The following is a 24,752-nucleotide window of genomic DNA, read 5'->3' as shown; positions in this document are numbered from 1 at the left end:
CAGATACACTGTTTTATTCACTTAACTGTAAGAGGCTTCAGATTTTATTGAGGAAAGATGCTATCACTTCACTGTTTAAAAATACACACACACAAGAAATTGTTTTTAATTAATTTCATTTCTTAGGACAACATTTCTAATTTTTTTACAGAACGACTTGTAATTTCTTATAATGAAAATAATTTTTCAATTATAGCCACTATGAAAGCCTTGATTTTCATAAACTCTATCCCTCTAAAACCACATAATTAAAGTTTATAATCATTTTTTCCATTTGACCTTTGGCTTTTATTAATCCAACAGAAACATCTGACATTTTCACGTGCTAAAATCTAAGATGAAAGTCAGGTGTTAGACCTTTTCAGTTCAAAATGATTTAGTCTGTATAAAACAATCACGCTTCCACAGTATTTAACTTTACATTTTCTTTAACAGGCCAAATGAAGTAAAAGAAAAAATTTGACAAGCACTGGTTGTATGACACTTCTCCCAAAGACTGGCAAATTGATACACTCAAAGACTAGTAGCCTTTTTCCTTTTTGCACGAAACAATTAATACTCAAGGAACTAAGTGGAAATTGAACTATTTTGTGTAGACATATTTAAATACACCAGAGGTTTTCTCATCATTCAACTTATTTACCATGAGTTTGAACTAGCCCAACTAATCTGGATAGTCCCAACTGAAGGAAATGTTGAACTTTAACGCAAAGCAAAGATGGAGACTCACTTGAACATGTTGTGATAATAAATCTCAAATTTCTGCAGCAAAGCACTATCATTTTGCTTTAGATTCTTTTTTGTGGGGGAGGATGTTGGGGTTTTTGTTTTTTGATCCACGAGTATGACAGGAAGGATTGATTTGAGACCAGAAGTCTCTCATCTTTATAAGGATGTAAAGAAAAAAGTCATAAAAATAATACTTCAAACATCACAGCTTTATCAACTTAGATTCAATGTTATCTCGTAGTCAGATGTATTTTTCTCAGTGAATTTTGGTGAAAATAATGCTTGAGACAGTAGTGGTATCTGGCTCTCAAAAAGTCTTGTGTAAAACTGGCATGCTTCAAGACTGCACCCCAATGTCATAGCTCTGGGGTAAGGGTCAGGCCAGGGAGTCCTTGCCCTCTGATTCCAGAAGTGTTTAAACAATGTTTGCTTCTTATTCATAAACTGGTGAATTTATAAGTAATAGCGACTTGAGTCAGCTCAAAAATCTTTAGGAAGAACATGCTTTGCTAAAGATCAGTCGTGTTTATGTTTAAGAGCTCACGAGGATCTAATTTTACCAGGAGAACTATAGAAGTTCTTTTTCTTCCTCTAGATGAGTGAACAGTAAAGTAAATGTAGTCAATGAATTTCAGATAATCTGGGAAGATAATTAATTGCTGCTTAACAAAAGACACCAAGCCAATTCTGAAAAATCTTCTGGATGTCCAGAATTTATAGCCATACAGGCATCCTAATATAAATTAGTTTAACTTCATGCCTAAAGAATCCAAACATTGAATAGAAAAATCAATCTGCCCATTTTATAAGATGCTTCTAAATATAAGTGTATTAGGAATGCATGCATATTAAGGAAATGTCTGAAAACATAGTTTCTTTTTTGCTTGTCTATCTTCTCCAATGTTTATGAGCATATATGTCTTTGGAAATAAGGAGGACTTTTTTTTTTTTTAATTTAAGAAGGAACATACAGTTATAATGCATTACTCATTATAGCTATCCACCATAAAATTTCTAGTCAATCTTTTTTAAAGATTTTTTATTTAATTTGAGAGAGAGAGAGAGAGCAAGCAAAAGCAAAGGGAGAGGCAGAGGGAGAAGCAGACTCCCCACTGAACCAGAAGCCCAACTCATGGCTCAATACCTATGACCCCTAGGATCATAACCTGAGCCCAAGGCAGACGCTTCATGGACTGAGCCATCCAGATGCCCCTCTGGTCAATTGTGTTCTAACTCCATGATTCACACAATGTTCACTATCAGTACTAATTTCCCACGAAATTACTTTTTCCTCTTTATATGGATGTCTGAGGCACTACTTCATCATAAAGACTACAAAACCAGTCACCTGACTCTTACTACAAATCTGTCACTGAAAAAACTGAAGGAGTGATTTTAAAAAGAAAAGACAACTCTAGGTCTCACCCTGTCTCTATCATTTCCCAGTCATGTGACCTTGGAAAAGGCTCTGGCTCTCTCAGCTGCAGCTCCTGATAGAACAATTACCATGACAACTTTACCTGGTTTTCATGGGAGCCAAATTCAATACAGTCTATAAAGTAGTACAAATGTCCCTTATTACATGCTTCCTCATCTAAGAAATTGCTTGGCTTCAGTTTAATTTTCAGAGCACTGGAGTTTATTATTACTGGGATTATAACAATAGTAACAGCTAACATCAATAGGGTTTTAGTGCAGCCCTGCAAAACGCTAGGGATTTCATATACATTATGTCATCTGAACCCCCACAACAATTCATAAGTCTTAGTATTATCTCCCACCTACAGATGAGTAACTGAGTCTGAGGAAGCTAAAAATAATTTTCCCACAGAAGATTGAATTAAAAAATAAGATATGACACCAAACCTACCCTCGTATCAAATGTGCCATATTAGCACCAACTGCATACACTTATATAGAACACCAAAAGAACAAGTAACAGTAGATAAAAGTTAACTGGACTTCATAAAAGTCCAACACTTTTTATGTCTCAAAGGACACTGTCAAGAAAGCAAAAAAATAGTCCAAAGAATTGGAGAAAATTTTTACAAATCATATATCTGATAAAAAGAGTTTTACCTGGAGTATTTAGGGACTCTCATAATTCAAAAAAAGACAACTCAATTTAGCCAGAAGCAAAGTATCTGAATAGATATTTCTCCAAAAAAAAAGATATACAAAAGCAAATGAAAGGATTCTCAAGCTCATTAGCCATTGGGGAAATGTAAATCAAAGCCACAATGAGAATCCATGTCACACCTCCTAGAATGGTTATAATAAAAAAAAGACAGGTAATAATAAGTGTTGAAAAAGATGTGGAAAAACTAGAACCTTCATTTTACATCCTATGGTGGGGATGTAAAATGAGGCAGGCACTTTGAAAAAGCCCTAAAGATCCTCAAAATATGAAATCTAAAGTCACCCTATGATCCAGCAATTCCACTTGCTGGTACATGCCCAAGAGAAATGAAAACATAGGTCTGTGCCAAAACTTGTACACAAATGTTCATGGTGGCATTTTTTACAACAGGCAAAAAAAAGAAATAATAATAATCCAAATATCAACTGCTGAACAGACAAATGGGTATTCCTCAACTAGAATATTACTCAGTGATAAAAAAAATGATTTACTGGACACATGGATGAAGCCTGAGAACATCACATTAAGTGAACAAAGTCACAAAAACTACATTGTTCCGCTTACAGAAATGCCCAGGACAGGCAAATCTACAGACACACAAAGGAGATGAGCAGCTGTCTAGGGCGGGGAAGGACGGCTCACGGGTATGGAGTTTCTTTTCAGAGTGATGAAAGTATTCTCAAATTGATAGTGAGAGTTCCCCAACCTGCCCAAACCAGGGAATTGAATATTTTAAATGGGTAAATGGTTTGATATGTGAATTATAGCTACTAAAGCTGGTTTTAAGACAAATGACACACAGAAATTGACTGTCAGTGTCGATTTTGGAAAGTTCTCCCACATTTTATTTTATTTTATTCCTCGAACCGTGAAATGTAAGTTCTTATTACGGTGACTTTGACACTTTAAGCTCTTTCAAATGGGTTTGTGCTTGGGCGGCCCCTGCAAGTGATTAGCACCCCCTTCCCATGAGAGGATCATGCATGTGGATCGCTTATTTCCTGAACCCCCCTCCTCCAAGCAAGGCACTCAGAGCTGTAACCACCATAAATACAGATAAGAGTGATCATGGCATTAACAGTGTAAAGAAACTGAGGAATGGGTACCATGGGCGAAAAACCATTTGTACCATTTCTACCTAATTCGTCCATGTGACTTGGATTTCAGGGACTCGAGCAGTTGGGAGACAACAAGCAATGGATGGAGAATTCCCACCCATCTTGAAAGATAACAAAGAAGAAACAAAGCACTGTGATTTAGAGCCCATGCCCACGTACTTTTGAAAAAGCAGCCTCAGAGTGGTATTCCATGGTTTTTGTTTGCTTTTTATTCTATCTGGGCACGAAGCCACCAATAAAAGCCACAAATTTTATTGCAGCTGGAACAACCGGCTAGAAAGATAGGATGATTTAACTGCGCTATAAAATTGCTGTATCCTCTGTAAGTTCACTTTTAGGAGCTCTTTACTAAGAAAGACAAATGACACCATCACTCTCTAATTTCTGGGTTTTATTTCCATTGGCAGTAAGAAATAGATTTGGAACCAAGAAAATAAGGAAGCGGGGAAATGGATTGGCCTTAAGATTTTATGGTAGAAATGCCACTGGGTTACTGGCTGGCATTTGTAAAAGCTCACAGAGAGAAACTTGTGTGACTGTCAGAACCTCACAACTATTACTGTTATTTTAGACAACTGCACTCTGGAGAACAGAGCAGAGAAGCGGTTCCAAGGATGCCCAGTGGGAGCTGAGAGGCAAAGAAGGAAAACGAGTTCTGTGTCCTTCTCGCTAAGGTAGGAGCAACACATACTTCACAGGAATGACAGACTAAGGACATCACACACATGGTATAATGATTTAACTTTGCTGGTATTTGTTTTATAGTTATCGCATTTATCTAGTATGATTCCCCCTCTTTTTCTAGAACCCTGCATCCTTCAACATTGAAGCTCTTTGTTTGGACATCATGACTAGGACCCAAAGTAAACAGTCTCCAGAATGCTTCAAATATCCACATCCTTTCCGGGTCCTGGTTTTCATTCTAGAGTTAACTCAACATCTGGAATCAAAGGTACTTGACTTTTCCCATTCAAGAGTTTCTCATAATATGCAGATGACATGCCTCTCCTGGGGCCAGTAGTCCTCTGAGAAGCTCTGGGCTGTGGAGTCGGGGATCTATTTGGTCTAGGCCACCATAGGCAGAGCAGAAGCTAACTCTCATGACCTTCAACCTCCAAATCACTTGCTGGTCCCTCACTATGTGTCCACGAACATCACTACTTATTAAATCCTCTCTGAAATCCGCTCACTACTTACTGCCTTGATGAAACTTCTCCCAAAATTAAAAAAATAAAATACAGGGTGATTCCACCCAGTTGTTTATCCAAAGACGTTTATTTATTTGTTTATTTTGCTTGATAGATCGAATGGTAAAATGGAGGTTGGAGGCCGCCTTGGAAACGTTCTAAGATAAAGCCCATTAACAGCTAATACTCCCAGGGCCACACTGAAACACACGGCATAGGGAAACAAAGTTGATGATTTTTTTAAAAAAATTCAGTCATGATAAAAAATTTAAAAAAAAATTCAGTCATGATAAAGTTGGTCTCAAGGATCCGCTTGAAGTCATCTAACCAGATACATGGTCGGTAAAATTTTAGAATTTTTCTCATTTATCTTAACCCTCTCTTCACTTTATTTATGCTGTTTGCTTTCTTACAGTGCTACCCTACTGTTACTCATGATTACTTCTCAGGATGATGCACAGAGTAGCATAGCATTGGATTCAGACCTCCCAGCTTCAAATGATTTTTCCCATCTTCAAACTGTATGTGGAATTTGGTTCTTGGTGGCATTTTGACCCATTTTATTCTTCTATTGCCATTATTTCACCCTTAGAAAGCAAATTGCAAATTATAGCATTGAAAGGTAAATTCAGTATCCTATTTCTTCTCCCTTTGGTGACACATAGCATGACTCAAGATCGTAAGTTTCAGATCCTGTTTTGAAGGTTGTGGAGCAATGCTAATTCTATTTCTTATGTTCTTGGAGACTTGATGTTACTGGGAGGGACACTGACCATAAAACTCCTAGAGGTGCAGGGAGGAGGAGATAGAGGTGGCTGTACCCTCACCCTTTGCCACTGTGAATTCCAGAAAAAAAGAAGCATGACAGAGGCAGGTCATGGAGACAGCCAGCAGCTCAAGGTTGACCAAGGAAATAAAACTCTACTCTAAGCGCCTTACTTTAAATCCCCTTCACTTAATATTTACATCTTTAATCATATAAGTGACACCATGGGTAAATGAAAATCCATAAACACCCTAAGTAGCTTCTTTCCCCCCAACAGTAAAACACAACAATAATAGATGACTGAGTTATTAACTCATCCTAATAAGCAACTGAAGAGTTCCAAATGGTCACCTTTCCAATCGGGTCATTGAAAACAGAAATCCTAACACAAATCATGATATTTAGTGAAAGTCATTTTATAGGCATCTAAGAATTACTGCGATCTGAAAATGTCATGATCTCTTGGTTCCACAAACACTTTAGGAAAATGAACTTTAAAGGAAATATCAAGCCAGAGTCTCTTCCTTTTGAACTCTGCAGGAGTTCCCACTGGATGAAACCACTGGTAATAAGGGGGATCTTAATTTTTTAAAAAGATTCTCCTAGTCCCATCATCTAGCAGGGTATTCTTTGGTTTTGTACCAATACCAACTAGGTGCCAGGTTACCCTAGAGAAATATAGATGCCTTGAAATAAAATCTGACCTCTATTTCCAAGAAATCTCAAATGCACTGAAATAATTGCATATAAATTATGTATACGTGAGCCTCTCTTCAATCCGGGTATAATTTTCTTCCTGTGTGCTTCATTCTCATCTGTACTTCCTCCACCTGAGCCATAGCCACAAAGTGTCTATTTACTTGTCCAAAATCCCCCATGTTCTCCAAACATAGTGGACTGTAAGCTCCATTAGGGCAAATGCCTTATAGCTCTTTTATTTTACTGCTGTCTCCCCTGCACATATCACCCAGCATGGCACATCACTGTCACTCAATTATTTTCAAAATTGTTAAATTAATATCAGCACATTACAATCAGTTTGCTAGTTTACTTGTCTTATAAGATTATCTTCTTGAACAATGTAATATAAATATACATCTCCATTGTCTTCTCCAGCGCTCGGGACAACAGACAGAATAAGTTAATATGTTGACTACTCAAAGATGGCATGTTCATGGCTCATCTGAGGACACTGATATGATTGCAAATATGTGTTGTTCAGCCAGTACTCTTGTTCAAATGGATTAAAAGGCAAAAACGAAGTCAAAACATTTTTCAAGTCTATCGAGGTGTCTATACCCTCGTATGATAAACCCACAAGTGTTAGGGCTTACTCAGCGATCATCCTTGAATAACATTTCTGAGTCAAGAACTTCAATAATCTTGAAGTTTCTAGCCACGATTGTTTAATTCCCCCTCAACACAATATTTTTATATTTAACACCCTGCTTTCCCAAAACATTCTTCCAAATGTCTGACCTTCATTCTACTTATTCTTAATGGAGATGCACCAAACTTTTATAAATGAAAAGTAATTCTTCATTCTCCTCAAGAGCAAATGGTCTCATTTATTCTACACTCCTTGCCAATCCCCATATCATGGCACCTGACATCTTCTGCATTGTATCCATGTCACTTCTGTACCGTAGAGACGTGATACGCATAGCTTTTTAAAAGGTTCATGAACATGCATAACTCCTTATATGTATTCTACTTTACAGTTTGAAATTGCTTCTATATTTCATTCTACTTCTGAACACTATTACTATTAGGAATTAAATTGTAAAAAAAAAAAAAAAAGGAATTAAATTGTACTCCCCCCACAAAAAGAGATGTTGGTATCCTAACTCTCAGCACCTCTGGACATGACCTTATTTGGTGATAGGATCTTTACAGAGGTGATTATGTTAAAAGGAGCTCATTTAGAGTAGGCTCTAACCCAATATGACCAGTACCCTTATTTAGAAAAGGGGATTTGGACACAGATGGAGACACCAAGAGAACACCGAAGATGAGGGCACATATCAAAGTGAGGCCTCTGCAAGTCAAAGAGTGCTGGCAAATCACCAGGAGAGAGGCATGGAACAGATTCTCCTTCCCGGCCTCAGAAGAAACCAAACTTGCAGACACCCTGATCTTGGACTTTGTGAATTCAGAACTGTAAGACAGTAAACATCTGCGGTTTAAGCCACTCAGTTTTTGGTGCTTTGTTACAGCAGCTCTAGCAAACTAATATGCTGAGCCCCCGCAACAGGAAAACTCTATATTAGGACAATGCATGCAGAGGGACAACTGAACAATGGTGATAACTCTAAAAGATTTAAAATAAGGTTAAAAGTTGGAGATAAAAGCCAATGGCAAAGCACAGGCTGCAGATGTAAAATCAGACAGGGGCATTTGGGGGAATGTGATCTCCATAATTCAGAGAATTCACTGGGCTTAGTTCACAAAAGAGAAGGGTTAAATTTAGAGAAGAGAAGTGTTTTTTAAGAGCTTGGTAGTAAAGATGAAAAAGGATGAATTATAATAATCATGCTGATGATGGTATTTACCACTTATTACAGAACTGCTCTGTATCTGGCATTACTTGCTGTCATTTAATACATGGACAGTACTTAATTTAATGCGTTAACTTAGAGGATATTTTTGGATATGATCTATATATAAACCATGAACTTCTTCGGATAAAGCAGATTGCCCTTCATAACACTGGTGGGCCTCATACAGTCAGTTATCGGCCTGAATAGAACAAAAGGCTGACCTCCCGAAGCAAGAGAGAATCCTTCAGTGTACTGCCTTCGGAATAAAATGGGAACATGAGCTTTCCTGGGTCCCCAGCCTGCTGGCCCACTCTGCAGACCTTGTACTTACCAGCCTTTCTAATCATGTGAGCCAATTCGTAGAATAAATCATATGTATATAGATCCTATTGGTCTATTTCTCTGAGGACTTGCCTAATACACATAGTAAACGCTCAATGACTGTTGGATATCATTATAATGCTGAGCTGTGTTAAATGAGGATAACTGACTGTACTGAGGAGCATAATGCCATCACTGGAAGATAAGTAAATTGTCCCAGATCATACTGTTAATAAGTCACAAAGTAAGGATTCCAGCCAGGTTTGTCTAATTCCAAAGTACATCTTCCACTACAATATTGCCACCTAGGAGTTGACAATGAGGATTAGACACAAAGTGGAATGTGAGACTATTTTCTCAGAGTATAGAGTGGATGAACTAAGGAATTCAAGGAAAGGTCAAGAACAACCAATCTGGAGGGAAAACCAGCTCATGGTTCTCAAACTGTGGGCCCTACCACCTACTGTTCCCCAGAGGTACTTTAAGGAGCTTAGCAACTTTGGATCTGAGATGTCAATATTTTTAAGCATGTTTTACTGTTTTAAAAATAGGAATTGGGCAGCCCGGGTGGCTCAGCAGTTTAGCACCACTTTCAGCGCAGGACGTGAGCCTAGAGACCCGGGATCAAGTCCCACATCGGGCTCCCTGCATGGAGCCTGCTTCTCCCTCTGCCTGTGTCTCTACCTCTCTCTCTCTCCTCTCTGTGTTTCTCATGAATAAATAAATAAAATCTTTAAAAAAAATAGGAATTAAAAACATCACACCTTTTTACATGTATTGTATGAACATTTTAGCATACTGGATTCATCCAAACATTTTCCTGGACAGTCAGGCTAACTCATTGAGTGTCCACTGCATAGGAAAGGTTCCCCTGACATTTCTTCACACAGATTTATTTATTTTTCTATTTCTTCACACAGATTTAAAAACATTACAATGTGTCATTGGTTATTTCCACACTTTATGAGAGAGTGTGTCACTGCAGATACACATGGACCAAGCTCAGTTAACAACCCACCATATCTCTGGCATTCCTGCTCACACAAGATCTCATCCCTGCATAAAAGAATTGTGCAATCTCCAGAGAATGCTAACAAGCCACATCAGATATCATCATGGTTTTACAATACTTTATCATGTTTACACAACAGTACAGTGACACTGATTATAAAAGTCAGCATCAATTTAGTTCCAGCCTTTTCAAAAAAGAAACACTACCTTAAAAATGGAGGTTTTTTTTTTAAAGAAATCTCCAATAACTACACACTTATTCACACCATTACCTACCACTTTCTCATTAGCATCATAAAGTTTTCTTCTAAGCTTTCTTCATATTCAGATCAAAAATATTCTTGTGACTCACTCTTGGCTCTTCACAGCTATGAACAGGGTGACAGTAACAAGCTGCATCCATAACACATTCACTTACAGAACAGGCAGTATGAATTCAAGGCCCAGTGAAGTGCTGAGCTTGAGCAACTTCTACTTTTATTACAGAGTCTGGGCTGACAAACTTCACACTAAATATTAACTGTTTCCTTCTTTCAAAACTAGATCACCGAGTAATCTTTCTCAAGAAATTTCAAGCAAGAAACTAAATTTAAGTTAAAAGTCAATCTTGGGAGGTGCACCTGGGTGCAAATAATTCAACTGAGGTCACAGGAATTGTACCTTCCTTGTACCTTCAATACATTGCCAAGTTTCCAGACTACAATTCATTCCTGGGCCTGGTGGCTGACAAGTTTCCTTTGACATCAGTTATAAGAGGCATCTCGATTTCAGAAACGTAACACTGTGGAAAAGGCAAACATATAGGACCAAGAAAACAGTGCATAAATGTTCGATAATCATTTCAGCCCTTACTTGGGAGCAAGACGTTACCTATATCTCTGTATTTATGGAAGACCTATTGTCTTACATCGTCATTTTTATTTGCATATATTGCAGTTCCATGGAAGATGTCATTTGAAAAAAAAAAAAAAGGAAGATGTCATTTGGAAATTGGGATTCACTGATGAAACTATTGTTATCAAAAAAAAAAAAAAATTGTGAAAACCACTGCAACTAGGAAAACCTGAGATACATATACAAAATGTCAAACGTCACCATCTGACGGGTGACTCTGCCTCTTGCTTCAGTCCCAAGAAATAGAGTAAGAGTAAACATAAGAAACAGAAGACAAAAATGATGACCATCTAGGAATTGGTGATCACAGCAGTACCCCCACGAGGGCAAATGGGGGTGAGGGGTACACTGCAGTGACTGAATCTGGAACTCAGCTGAGGGCTGAAGTCGGTAATGGAAGGAGTGAATGCCAAACCTCCAACAAAAAGCCTAAGGCAGTAGCTTTGATGAAGTGGAAAATAACAGGAAGGTAGATTTGGGGGGAAAAATGAGGGGTGATGGCTAGTACCTAGATAGAACGAATCAGGATAAGATAAAAAGTGCCTGCTGGTTTGGTACAACCGAGCTATTCCCGCGTGACAATAGTTGGCTATTGGCGTGAGTTTCGGCTGACTGCATCTTTCATTCTTCAACAGGAAGACCTCATTAACCTAAGATAAGACAGTGCCCTTTCCCCCTCCCCCCTCCTCTCTTCCTCATCCCCCTACCCCCAACAACAAGCAGCTTGTCACATGGACCTAAGTGGGAGGGCTTGCTTCTGGCACTTCCAAGAACAGAGTCTGACCCCTTATTTAAATGATACTGTTTAAAATAAATAAATAAATAAATAAATAAATAAATAAATAAATAAATAAATAAAAATAAATGATACTGTTTCTAATGCTTGTATCAAAAACAATACATTTCAGAGACAAGAATGTTAAGAAAATCTATATAAGAATCGAGTGAAATCATAAAATTCACCAACTCCATTCTAGGTTTTTGGATAGTGTGATATACTAGTTAAGAGCAGAGCTCTGGATTTAGACCAATATAAATACATATCTTGACTTCACAGAAACTAGCTGGGTGACTCTTCATAATCTTTCTAAACCACATAATTCTTAGATGTAGAATCTGTTTGGAATTGAAGAATTCACTGAGGTCATATAGACAATCCCCGGTACGTGGCAAACGTTAGGAGGTAGTGGGAGACCAAAGTACAGATTTCAAGAAGTACATAAGAGAAAATTTTGAATTCGGTGGCATATTAAACTATATCTATGTTTCTATTGTTAATTTACTGAAAAAAAAAATGGTAAACTTTCAAAATCCTCTTCCCTGGACACACTAAGAAAGAAAAAGGAAATGAGGAATGTTGGGAGAGAGAAGGTTCCTGGAACTGGGAGATGGAATCACTTCCATCTCCCCCATTTTATGATTATGTGTTGGAATCCTGTCATTTGTCCTCAAATCTGTAGTTTTTCAATCTTTTACTACAGTTGAGAAGCAGTAGTTGTGCCCTTTTAACCCATTCTCCCAGATTTTAGTAGGCAAAAAGAATCACTTGGAATGTTGAAAAAAAAAAAATGTGGTTGTCCTCTCCCAGAGATTTTGACCTAGTAAGGATGGAGCAGGATCTAAGAATCTGCATTTTGATGTGATATATATATCGAATGCATATGATATATATATATAGCTTAAGTTTACTTAATAATTAATTCATAATTCATTAATAATTAATATATCAATATTTTTTAAAGCAGGTAGTTGGCAGACCAGTTTGAGAAGTGCTTCTCTAAAGCTATACAAATATTGTTAATTATGAAGAGGCTCCTAATTTTCAGAGCATATGTATTTACCTAAAGAATTTCTTTATCCTGTTTCTAGCTAGATTTCCCTTTAAACAGAATAACTAAATTTTAATCAAATTTCCAGAAGAGCAGATTTGGTGGCTCATTGTTTTTTTCACAGTAACTTACACAAATCCAGAATTTGACTCTATTCTGCAATAATAGCAGCCAGAGTAACAGAGTGTGTCTTGGGGAAGACGCAAGTTGTGTCGCTACCCTAACAGCAGCAAAAACAATTGAATCAGGGGCACCTAGGTGGCTCAGTCAGTTAAGCATCTTCTGACTCTTGGTTTCCACTCAGGTCATGATCTCGGGGTTCTGAGACTGAGCTCCAGAGCCTGCTTGGGATCCTCTCCCTCTCCCTCTCTCACCCCCTCTGCTCCTCCCACCCCTGCACATGCAGGTACGTGTGTGCTCACCCTCTCAAATAAATAAATAAAATCTTTTTAAAAAGCAACTGAATCAGCAAGTTTTTAATGAGTTCAAAAAGGCGGCGAAATTACCAAATTAGTATCTCAAGGGATCCAAAGACTGTTCAAGGATTAAATCTAATATACCCAGGGACACCTGGGTGGCTCAGTTGGTTAAGCATCTGCTTTGGGCTCAGGTGGTGATCCCAGGGTCCCTTTTAAGACAGCCCAAATGCTTCTCCCTCTCCCTCTGCCACTCCCCCTGCTTGTGCTCTCTTGCTCTGTCAAATAAATAAAATCTTTAAAGAAAATCTGATACATATTTCTAAATATAATCACCTTACATTTATATTTCATAGGAAAAATTTTTATTTTAAAAATTGCATCAAAAAATTTTTATTGTCAAGGAATTGTTGACTTCAAGTTAATTTTATTATATTAGATGATCTTCAGTCTATTTTATAAATCAATAAAAATAAGTGCCCTTCATTAAAATGGGCAAGGGAAAAATCTATAGGCATATAATGGCCTCTGTGCCCCAAAGGAAGAAAAAAAATTGCATCTTTAAAAATATTAACATAAAAATTCTAGTAAAAGAAGAATAATTAGAATGTATAATAAGTTTTGATATGTGGTCTAAGTTTTCAAAGTACTATATTCCTGGAACATACCAGACATTCAATATTTATGTTAAATAAATGCAAGTATGTGTTCATGAATGAATGACTGAAAATCACATATACATTTTAAAGTCATTACTTTTACATTAATGAGTTCATTTTGTAGTGATTCTAATAAAATTCCATTACATAGAACTTAGTTCTCTTGTTATTGGGATGGCTATTTTTGAGCTTTAATTTCATCAGTTCATAAACTCTTTTTTTTTTTTTTTTTTTAATTTATGATGGTCACTGGTCACAGAGAGAGAGAGAGAGAGAGGCAGAGACATAGGCAGAGGGAGAAGCAGGCTCCATGCACTGGGAGCCTGACGTGGGATTCGATCCCGGGTCTCCAGGATCGCGCCCTGGGCCAAAGGCAGGCGCTAAACCGCTGCGCCACCCAGGGATCCCCCATAAACTCTTTAGTACATGAATAAAATTCTGCATCTCATCATAGATATATGTATATGTATATATTAAGTTTTTATTTAAATTCCAGTTAGTTAATACACTATGTCATATTCATTTCCACTGTACAATATAGTGATTCAACAATTCCATACATCACCCTGTGCTCATGCAAGTGATCTTCTTAATCTCCATCACCTTTTTAAACCATCCCTCCACCCACCTCCCTTCTGGTAACCATCACTTTGTCCTCTATAGTAATGAGTCTGTTTCTTGGTTTGCACCTCTCTCTCTCTCTTTCTATATTTTATCCTCTGAATTACCTGATTTATGTAAATATCCTATGTCTGTTTAATGATGTTGGTCCCAATTGACTCCATAGTCAAATTAACCCATGGGGGATTTATCTGCATTGTGTACTTTCATTCATTCACAGTGCATATATACAAGTGATATGCTGACATTTCTGGAAAAAAAGAGAGTAACCCTATTATATTAGAAATGGGAAAAGATGCTAATGTGAGTTTATAGAAGTCAATTCTTTCAGTTGAAGAGAAGTATTTTTGATACTAAATATTTCATCAGCCTACTTATTATTTTATCGAAAAAAGTACTCAGAGGTCCAAGACTAAAATGAAATTAAAGGTCCTCTTTTTTTAAAAGACGAAATATGGTACATACGTTTAGGAAACAATTTTGGAAATAATCATTTTGACAATCTGGTTTAAAATCAAACTATCAGGCATCCTGAATACTCACATGAGATCTGAAGAGAAAAATATTTCGGGGTGGAAAGTCTATCTATGGCAAAGTTGTTTATCATCGATCTTCCAAAGGAAAATGATAGCATGCTAAGCTGGAATTTCCCTATGACGTCCTGTACCTTACACAAGAAAGCAAAAGAAACTTATTTTCCTATTTTATGTTATACTTTAGAACACATGGATTTGGTAAAACTGATTTTTTATTCAGAATTAAACATTTCCATCAAAAAATAAATTTTAGGAGTCCCTGGGTGGCTCAGCGGTTTAGTGCCTGCCTTTGGCCCAGGGCGTGATCCTGGAGTCCCAGAATCAAGTCCCATGTCGGGCTCCCGGCATGGAGCCTGCTTCTCCCCCTGCCTGTGTCTCTGCTCCTCTCTCTCTCTTTCTCTCTCTCTCATGAATAAATAAATAAAGTCTTTAAAATATAAATAAATAAATTTTAGAAGCATATCCATAAACCGAATTAGTCCAGTTTTATTCAATTCAACGAGTATATTTTATGGGCCTCCTCAGCCAAGGAGTCAGAGAGATGCTTGGTACAAAAAAAAAAAAAAAAAAAAAAAAAGAATAAGAGCCTCTGCCTTGAAGGACACGTCAAAAGGTGCATATGCAAACAGGATGTCAAGAAGTCCCTATAGTCAATAGGTCCCTATGAGACAAAACTCTTCTGAGAAATTAACTAGCAGCTTTCAAGCTACTATTTTTCTCTTCGGAAAAGTCCATTTTGCACGTTTGTTTCACTTCCTTTTAAAATTACCCAAATACTGAATAACAATAGTGTGAATTACACATGAGCCTTGAAAATTTATCCTAGGTCTTTTTTTGTTTATTTTTTTCTTCTATAGGTCTTTAAGCAATTTTAAAGCTGCATATTTTGAAGCTTATTGCAATAGACTTTTTAAAAAAGAATATTTGTGGCTGATTTATGTAAACGCCTAATGTCTCACTGGTGAAAGCTGTATGTGAAAACTATCTGAAATTCCCATACAGTGCCCATAACTGCAGTTTTATTGGAACACAGCCATGCCCATTTGTTTGCATATTGTCTCTGGCTGCTTTCCCACAATGGCAGAAACCACATGGCCCACAGCGTTGAAAATATTTACTATCTGGCCCTTTACAGAAAAAGTTTGCGAAACTGATCTAAAGTATAGCAATGAACTTGGGGCACCTGGATGGCTCAGTTGGTTAGGTTTCAGACTCTTGATTTTGGCCCAGGTCTTGATCTCAGGGTTGTGAGTTCAAGCTCCCCAATGGGCCCTGCACTGGGCTCTGTGTTAGACATAGAGCCTACTTAAAAGGAAAAAATAATAAATGAAAACAATAGGGCATAGCAATGAACCTTTCTTAGTAGCTTTATTTTCCAAAGTTCACAGAGATGTTTAAAATAAACGTACAACGAGAACTTCTGAATAGTTTCTCCCATATGCTGCCTCTAGAAGTAGGACTGGCAACCCTCACTAGCAAGAGACTCGGTCTCTTGTTGCTCCCACAACCAACTGGGCTCCAGACTGGGCTTTGCATTCCTCTAAACACAGCTGTCAGACCTCCGGGCTTCTACCTTTTCAGCTTAATTTCCACCTACTGATCTGACTGGTACCAGATGAAATTTGTGGGTCTCTTTCAAATTAAGAACTTAAAGTTAAGGGGCACCCGGGTGGCTCAGCGGTTCAGCATCTGCCTTCGGCTCAGGTCATGATCCCGGGGTCCTGGGATCGAGTCCCACATTGGGCTCCTTGCAAGGAGCCTGCTTCTCCCTCTCCCTGTGTCTCTGCCCCTCTCTCTCTCTGTGTCCCTCATGAATAAATAAATAAAATCTTTAAAAAAAAAAAAACCTTAAAGTTAAGAACATCACTAGGCATTTGCGGGGCGGGTGTGATGTCGGGTAGAAGCTCAGTAGGTAGTGCTAAGAAAAAGAACTCTTGTGTGTTTTAACTGACTCAAAGTTTTAACATGAAACAATGATACCTAATCTCTTCCAGAATGAGAATCTTTTGTTAGCGCGCGCGCACACACACACACACACACACACACACAAACACACAAAATATTTCAGGCTAGTAGGTGTGCTTTTATTTACTCAGTCACCGCAGACAGTACCTGCAGCCCCGAGATTTTCATGCCTCCTTGAATATCTCTATCCTAGAACTCCGAGGTGTAAAACCCGCTGTGAGAGAAGTGAAGTTCTGAGGAGGTGGGGGCACTGCAGACCCCACCTGAGTTGGTGGGTTTGGAGGGCTGGGAGGTAGTCGGAGGGTGTCAAGTAGAATTTCAAAGTAGATCTTAACTTGTGCCATCCTTAGAATAGCAGCTGCTTATTCCTGACACTCTCAAGGTGACTCCATAGCACAATAAAGCCAAACAAGTAGCCACTTTAAATCCTTCCCTGAACACCACCCTGGACTTCACTGAACGGGGGAAGGCAGTATTTAGAATCCTGTCACTCAGACACCTTCATTTCACCTCTCACTTTAATATATTTTCAAACAACCGCATTACCTGGCCCTTGGGCCGTAAGCATCATTTCCTCTTTTACTTAAAGAGAAGTGCCAGGCCCCCACTCCCACCCCCAAGTCTCCTCCCAAACTCCTCACACAGCCAACGTCATCGTCACCCACCCTGTCACCCAAGTCAGCACATCTAGACCTTATCCTCGATGCTTCTCTCTCCTTCACCTTCCACATCTAATCAGTTGCCAATCCCACTCCCACTCCCAAATGTCTGTTTAAGATTTTTTTTTACTTTTAAGTAATCTCTACACACCCAACATGGGGCTAGAACTCATGACCTCGAAATCAAGAGTCACACAGTCTACTGCCTGAGCCAGCCAGGGGCCCCCCCAAACTGTCTTTCAAATCCATTTTTCTACCCCTACAGCTCACCGTTCCCTCGGCAAAACTACAACAGCTTTGAACTGGTCGTGTCACTCCTCGGCTCAAAATCCATGGCTTTTCACTTCCAATATGACAAAGTACAAATGAAGCTCACCGAGCTCCTTATAATTGGGCCCTGGCTAGAGTTTCAGACCCATCTCCCACAAATCTGTCATACACTGCATGCTCCGGTCACAGGGAACATTTCTGAATTCTTTGAAGGTGTCATGCTCCCTCTTGCTGCCAGTCCTACACAAAATCTGCTGCTCCCATGTTTACATTTTTCCTAACCCATCCCAGGCCTCTATGGACAATCTCCTTTAGGTGTCCACTCAAGAGGCACTTCTCCGGCAGGCCTTCCTTAGCCAGCCTTTGACTAGATTCGATGGCCCATGGAGTGTTTCTAAAAGCCCCTGAGACTCTGGGTTTCAGAGAATTCATTCCACGAAGGCAGCACCAATTTCTTTCTTGCCCATCTCGGCTTTATTAATTGCCCTGCGTAGAATATAGAAGGTGGCAACTAAATGAATTAGGGAATTCCAAGCTGCCCTGAGTCATCACCTATGGAGGAAGTACCGCTCTGATTCAGCTCCTTGCAGCAACCTATGGGAGACTTCTCTGATTTTATCATAGTAAAGCCCCGTTCCAGGACTGAGAATTCTAAGAACTTAGCAGAAACCTTTAAATCATTTCTTTAGATCCCATGAGCAAGGAATTAGCAAATAAGCTTCCTCAGGAAGGATAAGACCTGGCCATAAGGAGACACAAGAAAAATTTGACAAAATAATTATTCTGAGAATTAAGTCTTATCAGAGGGCAGCCCCGGGTGGCTCAGCGGTTTAGCGCCGCCTTCAGCCCAGGGTGTGATCCTGGGGACCTGGGATCGAGTGCCGTGTCAGGCTCCCTGCGTGGAGCCTGCTTCTCCCTCTAATTGTGTCTCTGCCTCTCTCTCTCTCTCTCTCCCCCTGTGTCTCTCATGAATGAATAAATAAATAAAAATCTAAAAAATAAAAAAATAAAAGTCTTATCAGAATGATGGCACACTGCAAAACAGCTGAATGTCATCGTTCTACAATACCTATAAGCCTCTTAGGTTGATCACCACAGAATAATGATCATCACAAAGAAATATTTATTAAACCAGCACATGCAGGAGTCTTGCTATGGTCTGAATACTGTATTAAATGAGCCCGAGAAGGCCCTGACATCCAGGGCTTTACAATTTGGGGAGTCACTGATGTCAAAAGACAGGAATAGGCCCATGGAGCTGCGACCTGGACAAGCCTTGCGCCTGGGAAACAGCTGCCAAAGCCAGCTTGCTCAGAGCCCATAAGAAATCTATTCCTTCTCTACACCATGGCTCCTGATTGAATTTTTACAGGTTTCTTGCTGAAAGAAGCCTAAGCTCCTTGCCAACACAAAGCTCAATAGTTAAGCCACTTTGCAATGCTAATTTGCCTCTCAAACAACTAGCAGGTCAATTCTGGGGGAGCTGGTGAGGTGAGGAGCACCTGAGATGGCAATGTTGTGCTTTGCCATGAGGCACTGAACGTGGGTGATGCGTTAACCTTCAGTCAGGCCCCGCAGCCAGACCTCCGTCATACTGTTTTCCCCTCTTGACCTCATGGCATCCCAGGGATTTTGTTCCAGGGATGTGCTCTACACGGATGCGTCAGGAATCAGTGGAATCAAAATTGCCAAAATTGCTGCTGAGTCAGAGGTGTTTTTAAAAGTTTGACAAACAACATATAGCTGCCTGCTAAACGGTTAACACCCTTCCCTGGTGGTTCTGCAATCCTATACTTACATGGCAGCTCTATGCCACCGAAATTACAGGTTCCTGTGAAACGACACGAACAATAATGATACATCTTATAGGGGTGCTCGTTGAAGGGCCTTTTAAACAAGTTTGAGCATTTATGCGTTGACAATTACCATACTAAGTCCTACTTCCTCCCACAAAACAGAACCGGAAAACTGGAAAACCATGATTTCCCTAGTGTACCAGTTGGCTCCACAGGGTATTTTGATTGTTGCATCAAACATAAAATATTGATGAAAGGGCTAAGAAACATAGATTCCACTTCCTGTTTAACAAAGAATTGAGCATTAAAGCTAACCCATCTGTGCCATGTGTTTTTAAGTATATTAAGAATACCTCTGGACTGTCAAGTAAGTAGTAATTTGAACTATTGAAATAGTTCAAAACCAAGGAGGAAATTTTTTAAACTAGCCAAATTGACTAAAAAAATTAATTATATATACATATTATATATATATATCTACTAAAAGAAATTTAATTATATATACATATACTTTATATATTAAAATATACATAAATTCGATTTCAGCCATATCATGCCAAAGAGATCATCTTAGAACGGTGAAAGTAAAAGCCAATCAAGACTGACATGTTTCCAGGTTGGAAAATCTGAACTGTATTATTAAAACACGATCAGCAAAAAGTGGATGCATAGAAGGGAATAGCAAGGGACCGCGGTAGGAGTTAACATCTGTCAGTGCTCAGGCCACGCTGTCCAAGAGAAAGGGGTGTGTGTTCCACAGGTGGTCTCCTTCGGTTCTACAGGAGACAAAGCCATGGGAGAGGAGGAAAGCCTGCGCTGTCCTCACTGGATGACATCTGTTCACTGACTAAACGGACTCCTGGTACTCCGACCCCTTTGGCAGCGGGACATCTCAAGAGGAGTTGTGCATCTCCTACTGGCCTTTTGTTTCATGCATCTCTAGTTCTTTTGGTTTGGATAGGCCCAGCCTCGTCCGAGAGACACACCTGACACAGCGCCTGCTTACTGACCAGGACAGGACTAGACCCTTGTTTGAGTGGCCGAGTGGTCTTTCTCGGCAGCAATTCTATGAATGCCTGCCAACAAACTGCAGAGATATTTATGACTCTGCCATGATTTTAGATTTCCTCATGCCTTACAAACGAGTAGCACAATGTAAATACAAAATCACCGCCATGGATTTTTTTACAATGTGCCATAACTTGTATGATCAAACAAGGGTGGTCCTCTTCAAAACTGTGATCTTTATGGTTCTTTCATTATAAGCTTATTGTAATTATGCTTCTGTTGCTCAAAGCACTTAATGTTTAAAAAAAAAAAAGCACTTAATGTTTCTCTTCATTAGGAAATGTTTTTTAAGCTTGCAATACATGTTTTTGAATGATAATACCTAAACTTAAGTAGCACTAGGCTGTTAACAAAGCAAATTATGATGAAGAATCTACTCTACAGGGCAGATTTGATTTCAAGATACAGTCAAAAGTCATTTAGAAGTTCAAGTGATCAATCTGGGTAATAGGACTAATAACCTAATGCAAGTTCTGACTACAAGCAATGAAGCCACTAGCTCCCCATGAGAAGAAACTTCCATACCGTGTTTAAAGGTAATTTCAGAAAAAGAATCCAAAAATATTTTGATCAGAGGCAGGATTTTTAGAAGGAGTTTGGTTTTCATTGATAGCTATTTTGATTCACCACTCCCATTCTAATACATAAATCTAGTTTGTGTAAAAACCTCTCATCACTTTGTGTTTAGTAGTTATAAAAATATCTTAAATGGTCTTATTAAGCAGAGATTTATGCAATTCTTGGCCTTAGATCCTAATAGTATTGTAGTGACTCTCTGATCTTATTTGAGACTTCTCTGCGGAGCTTATCAGGAACCCCATCCAGTTTTGTAAGAATCTGTGGCACTTAGATTCCGTGGGGTTCTGACAATTCTTGAAGCATTGATCTACACTCCTGGTATGGATGCCATGACTAAAATCCAAGGTATTCAAGACTTCAGATGCCTTTCAAATTTTGAACTTGATGTGAAGCCCATGCAAAATTAGGAAAGTACTTAAAATTATCCCAAACTTTATTAGCTTTTCCAAGAGATTTAATATAACCTATAACCCAGGCCATAATAGTTTTACTTCGAAACTAAAGGGGTTATATCCAGAAAGTTAAATTCTAAAGTATTTAACAATTTGTGATATAAACATATGACTTTTCCCCCCTCATATATCTAGTAAGGCCATGATAGATGAGATTTTACCTGAATTAAATTCTCATCCAGGCCCATAATCTTACAGACTGATAGTCATAAAATTTTATTCAATAAAGATGAATTGAGGATCTTATGTAAACAGAGTACTTGGTATGGTAATGAATGTAAAAATATAATAATAATAATAGCTAAAATTTACTGGGCTAACCGCTTCACAAGCATTTTCTCAACAGATTAACTCCAATGACATAGGTCCTATTAGTCTCTAGTTATAAAGGTCAAGCCACGCAAACACAGATATGTTAAGGGACTTGCCTCAGGTCACACAGCTCAATCTAAACACTCTGAATCACAACAGTCTGAATCCAAAGCCTAACACCCTTGACCACGAAGCAGTAGTGGTCAATGCAGAAAATAAATTTCTTACCCCTTTAGAATGAAAACCAAGAAGAAAGTTTATAATCACTTCTATTTTAGGTGATTGTCATTCTCATAAATAGTAGAAACTTAACTTTTTAAAATACACCTCTTCTTAGAGCGATTATGAAATAGTTTGGAGAAGAGGAATGAGTATGTTCTTAACAAATGTAGTAGCCATTATAATACATTTTTTAAAGATTTATTTATTTATGAGAGAGAGAGAGAGAGAGAGAGAGAGAAAGGCAGAGACACAGGCAGAGGAAGAAGCAGGCTCCACGCTGGGATCCCGACGTGGGACTCGATCCCAGGACTCCAGGATTGCACCCTGGGCCAAAGGCAGGCATTAAACCACTGATCCACCCAGGGATCCCTATAATACATTTTTTTTTAAAACAAATCAACCTCAAAGCATTTTTTAAGCTATACTAAAACTTATAAGATGATCTATTGAAAAATAGATCAATAGTGATCTAATTTAAATCAACAATGTGCTAATTAAAAGTTCTTTAGCAATTAGAAGTAGGCCTAGGATATTCATTTTTCTGAAAACTGCATTTTTAGACTGATTGGCACTTACGTTCCTCAATACGCTCTACTAAAAAAGTCTACAATTTATGCCAATTAGCATTCTTTGTTACTAGGAAAATAAATGGACAGATCATCCAATTTTTATAGACAGAGTAACAAAAGGTGCTGAAAACGTAAGTACAAAAGGTAATTCCAAGGAGTGAAGCCCTTCTGTCTTATCCACAGGGACGAACTTTCCTTCAATGGCCAACGGCCATTCCTTACCACCTGAGTTCCACACTTACTGCACATGCAGAGAAGACATGGAAAAATATGAAAGTACCTTCCCCTCCTCACACACACACACACACACACACACACGTGGGCATTTTTATATTTGACTTTTCTGATACCTAAGTATGCTGATTCACTGGATAATTATGAGCCTAGTAACATTCCATGACAGAGCTGCACCTATTCATTCATCCACATAAGTATAACAGGAACAAAGTAGATACAGTATGCAAAGAACACTTCAAATTTAAAATGCTACATCTAATTACACTTTGCCTAAGACTCTGAACTTAGATTCCATTTTTAAAAACATCCTTAGATGAAGTTTGCAAGCTTTTATGGCTCATTACATGCAAAGTAGGATAAGAGTATAATGTATTACATGTCAGTTGTGTATAACTTCAGGATCTAGTCCTATGACTTCACATTTCCATGATAATTCTGATCCTCCTCTGCCCTTTAAAAATGTATGACTTGTAGGGGCGCCTCGGTGGCTCAGTTAGTTGAGCACTGGACTCTTGATTTTGGCTCAGGTCATGATCTCTGGGTCTGGGATCCAGCTCCAAGTTAGGTAGGTGCTGACTGGTGTTTCCCGTTTAAGATTTTTCTCTCCTTCACCCTCTGCCCCTCCCCTCCTTCTTAAAAAAAAAAAAAAAAAAGCATAACTTGTAGAATTAGCTTTTTTTTTAAGACAGATATTTCAAAGGATTTGTTTTCATCCTTAAAAGAAAAATGGAATACTGGCAAATAAGTGTTAGATTTACTCAGTATCATAACAAGAAAAACTTTAAGCTCATATTACCCACTTCACCCGTCTCCCTTAAAGAAAAAGTGCAATATTCAATCAACAAATGTTTTCTGAGCACCTACTACATGCAAGCATGGCACTTGGAATAGGCAGGCCACAAGATATCCAAGTTTCAAGGCACGAAGTGGGCGAAACAAGGGACCAAACTTAAGTATTTGTTATCAACAGGTTGTTTTGTTTTGTTTTTGAGATTTATTTGTTCATGAGACACAGAGAGAGAGGCAGAGACACAGGCAGAGGGAGAGGCAGGCTCCCGCGACCCCGGGGTCACGCCCTGGGCCGAAGGCAGATGCTCAACCCTGGAACCACCCAGGTGCCCCTATCAACAAGTTTGTAATTCATTAATTTCTTAGAAAAACCTAAGAAAACACTTGCACAGTAGTACATCTGGGCCCTGAGAGTACAGTTTCCAGTTGCGAGTAGTTCAGCCTTCAAAGTGAAGGTGAAGCTCTCTATCCAAACGACTGGCTCCGGTGTGTCTTTAATCTCCTCCTCCCAACGCCTTCTATTTTGTTCCCAACATCCCCAGCCTCCTTCACAACAATGAATGACAGCGCATCTTACAAAAAAAAATAAATAAATAAAAATAAAAAAAATAAAAAAAAGCTATTCCTCTTTCCCCAAAACCCAGCAACTACACACACACCCTCTTCTTTCGCGGGCACGTGTCCTTCCAAAACTCAGCAGGACGCCCCCTCACCTGAAGAAAAGTTTGGAGAGGACGCTGGCCTTTTCCAGGGGCGACCTCTGCATGGTCTCCGCGGGCGTCGGGCGCCGCCGGGCAGGCCGGGCGCGAGCTCCTGCTGCCAAGCGCCCTGCTCCCGCCCCGCCGCCGCGGGCTGCTCGCCCCTTTTTCTCTGACCTGCCGTGATGTCATTTGCCGCCAGCCTCCCCCCACCCCTGCCCCGCACACCTCCCCTTTGCTTTCGCTCCTTCCCCCGCCTCCAACGCCCAGGTTAAAAGCTGGGCGCCGCCCGGCCCGGCCCCCAACTTGCCCGAGCCGCTTCCTCCACCTGCGCGCGCGGCCGCTCCGGGTCGCTCCCTCCCGCCCCCA

General features: G+C 39.2%; 1 protein-coding gene across 1 annotated transcript in view; it reads right to left on the bottom strand.

Moving 5' to 3' along the window:
* CFTR (CF transmembrane conductance regulator) overlaps window positions 1–24,537 on the bottom strand; it is a 164,121-nt gene extending 139,584 nt beyond the window's left edge. Inside the window, exon 1 of the mRNA XM_025464763.3 lies at window positions 24,399–24,537. Within this exon, the coding sequence (XP_025320548.2) occupies window positions 24,399–24,451 (53 nt within the window). The 5' untranslated portion in view covers window positions 24,452–24,537. The remainder of the gene's footprint in view (window positions 1–24,398) is intronic.
* Between the last annotated feature and the right edge of the window lie 215 nt (window positions 24,538–24,752).

This window comes from Canis lupus, chromosome 14 (assembly GCF_003254725.2).
Source record: "Canis lupus dingo isolate Sandy chromosome 14, ASM325472v2, whole genome shotgun sequence".
Lineage (NCBI taxonomy): Eukaryota > Metazoa > Chordata > Mammalia > Carnivora > Canidae > Canis > Canis lupus.
This window is presented reverse-complemented; position numbering and strand designations above follow the sequence as displayed.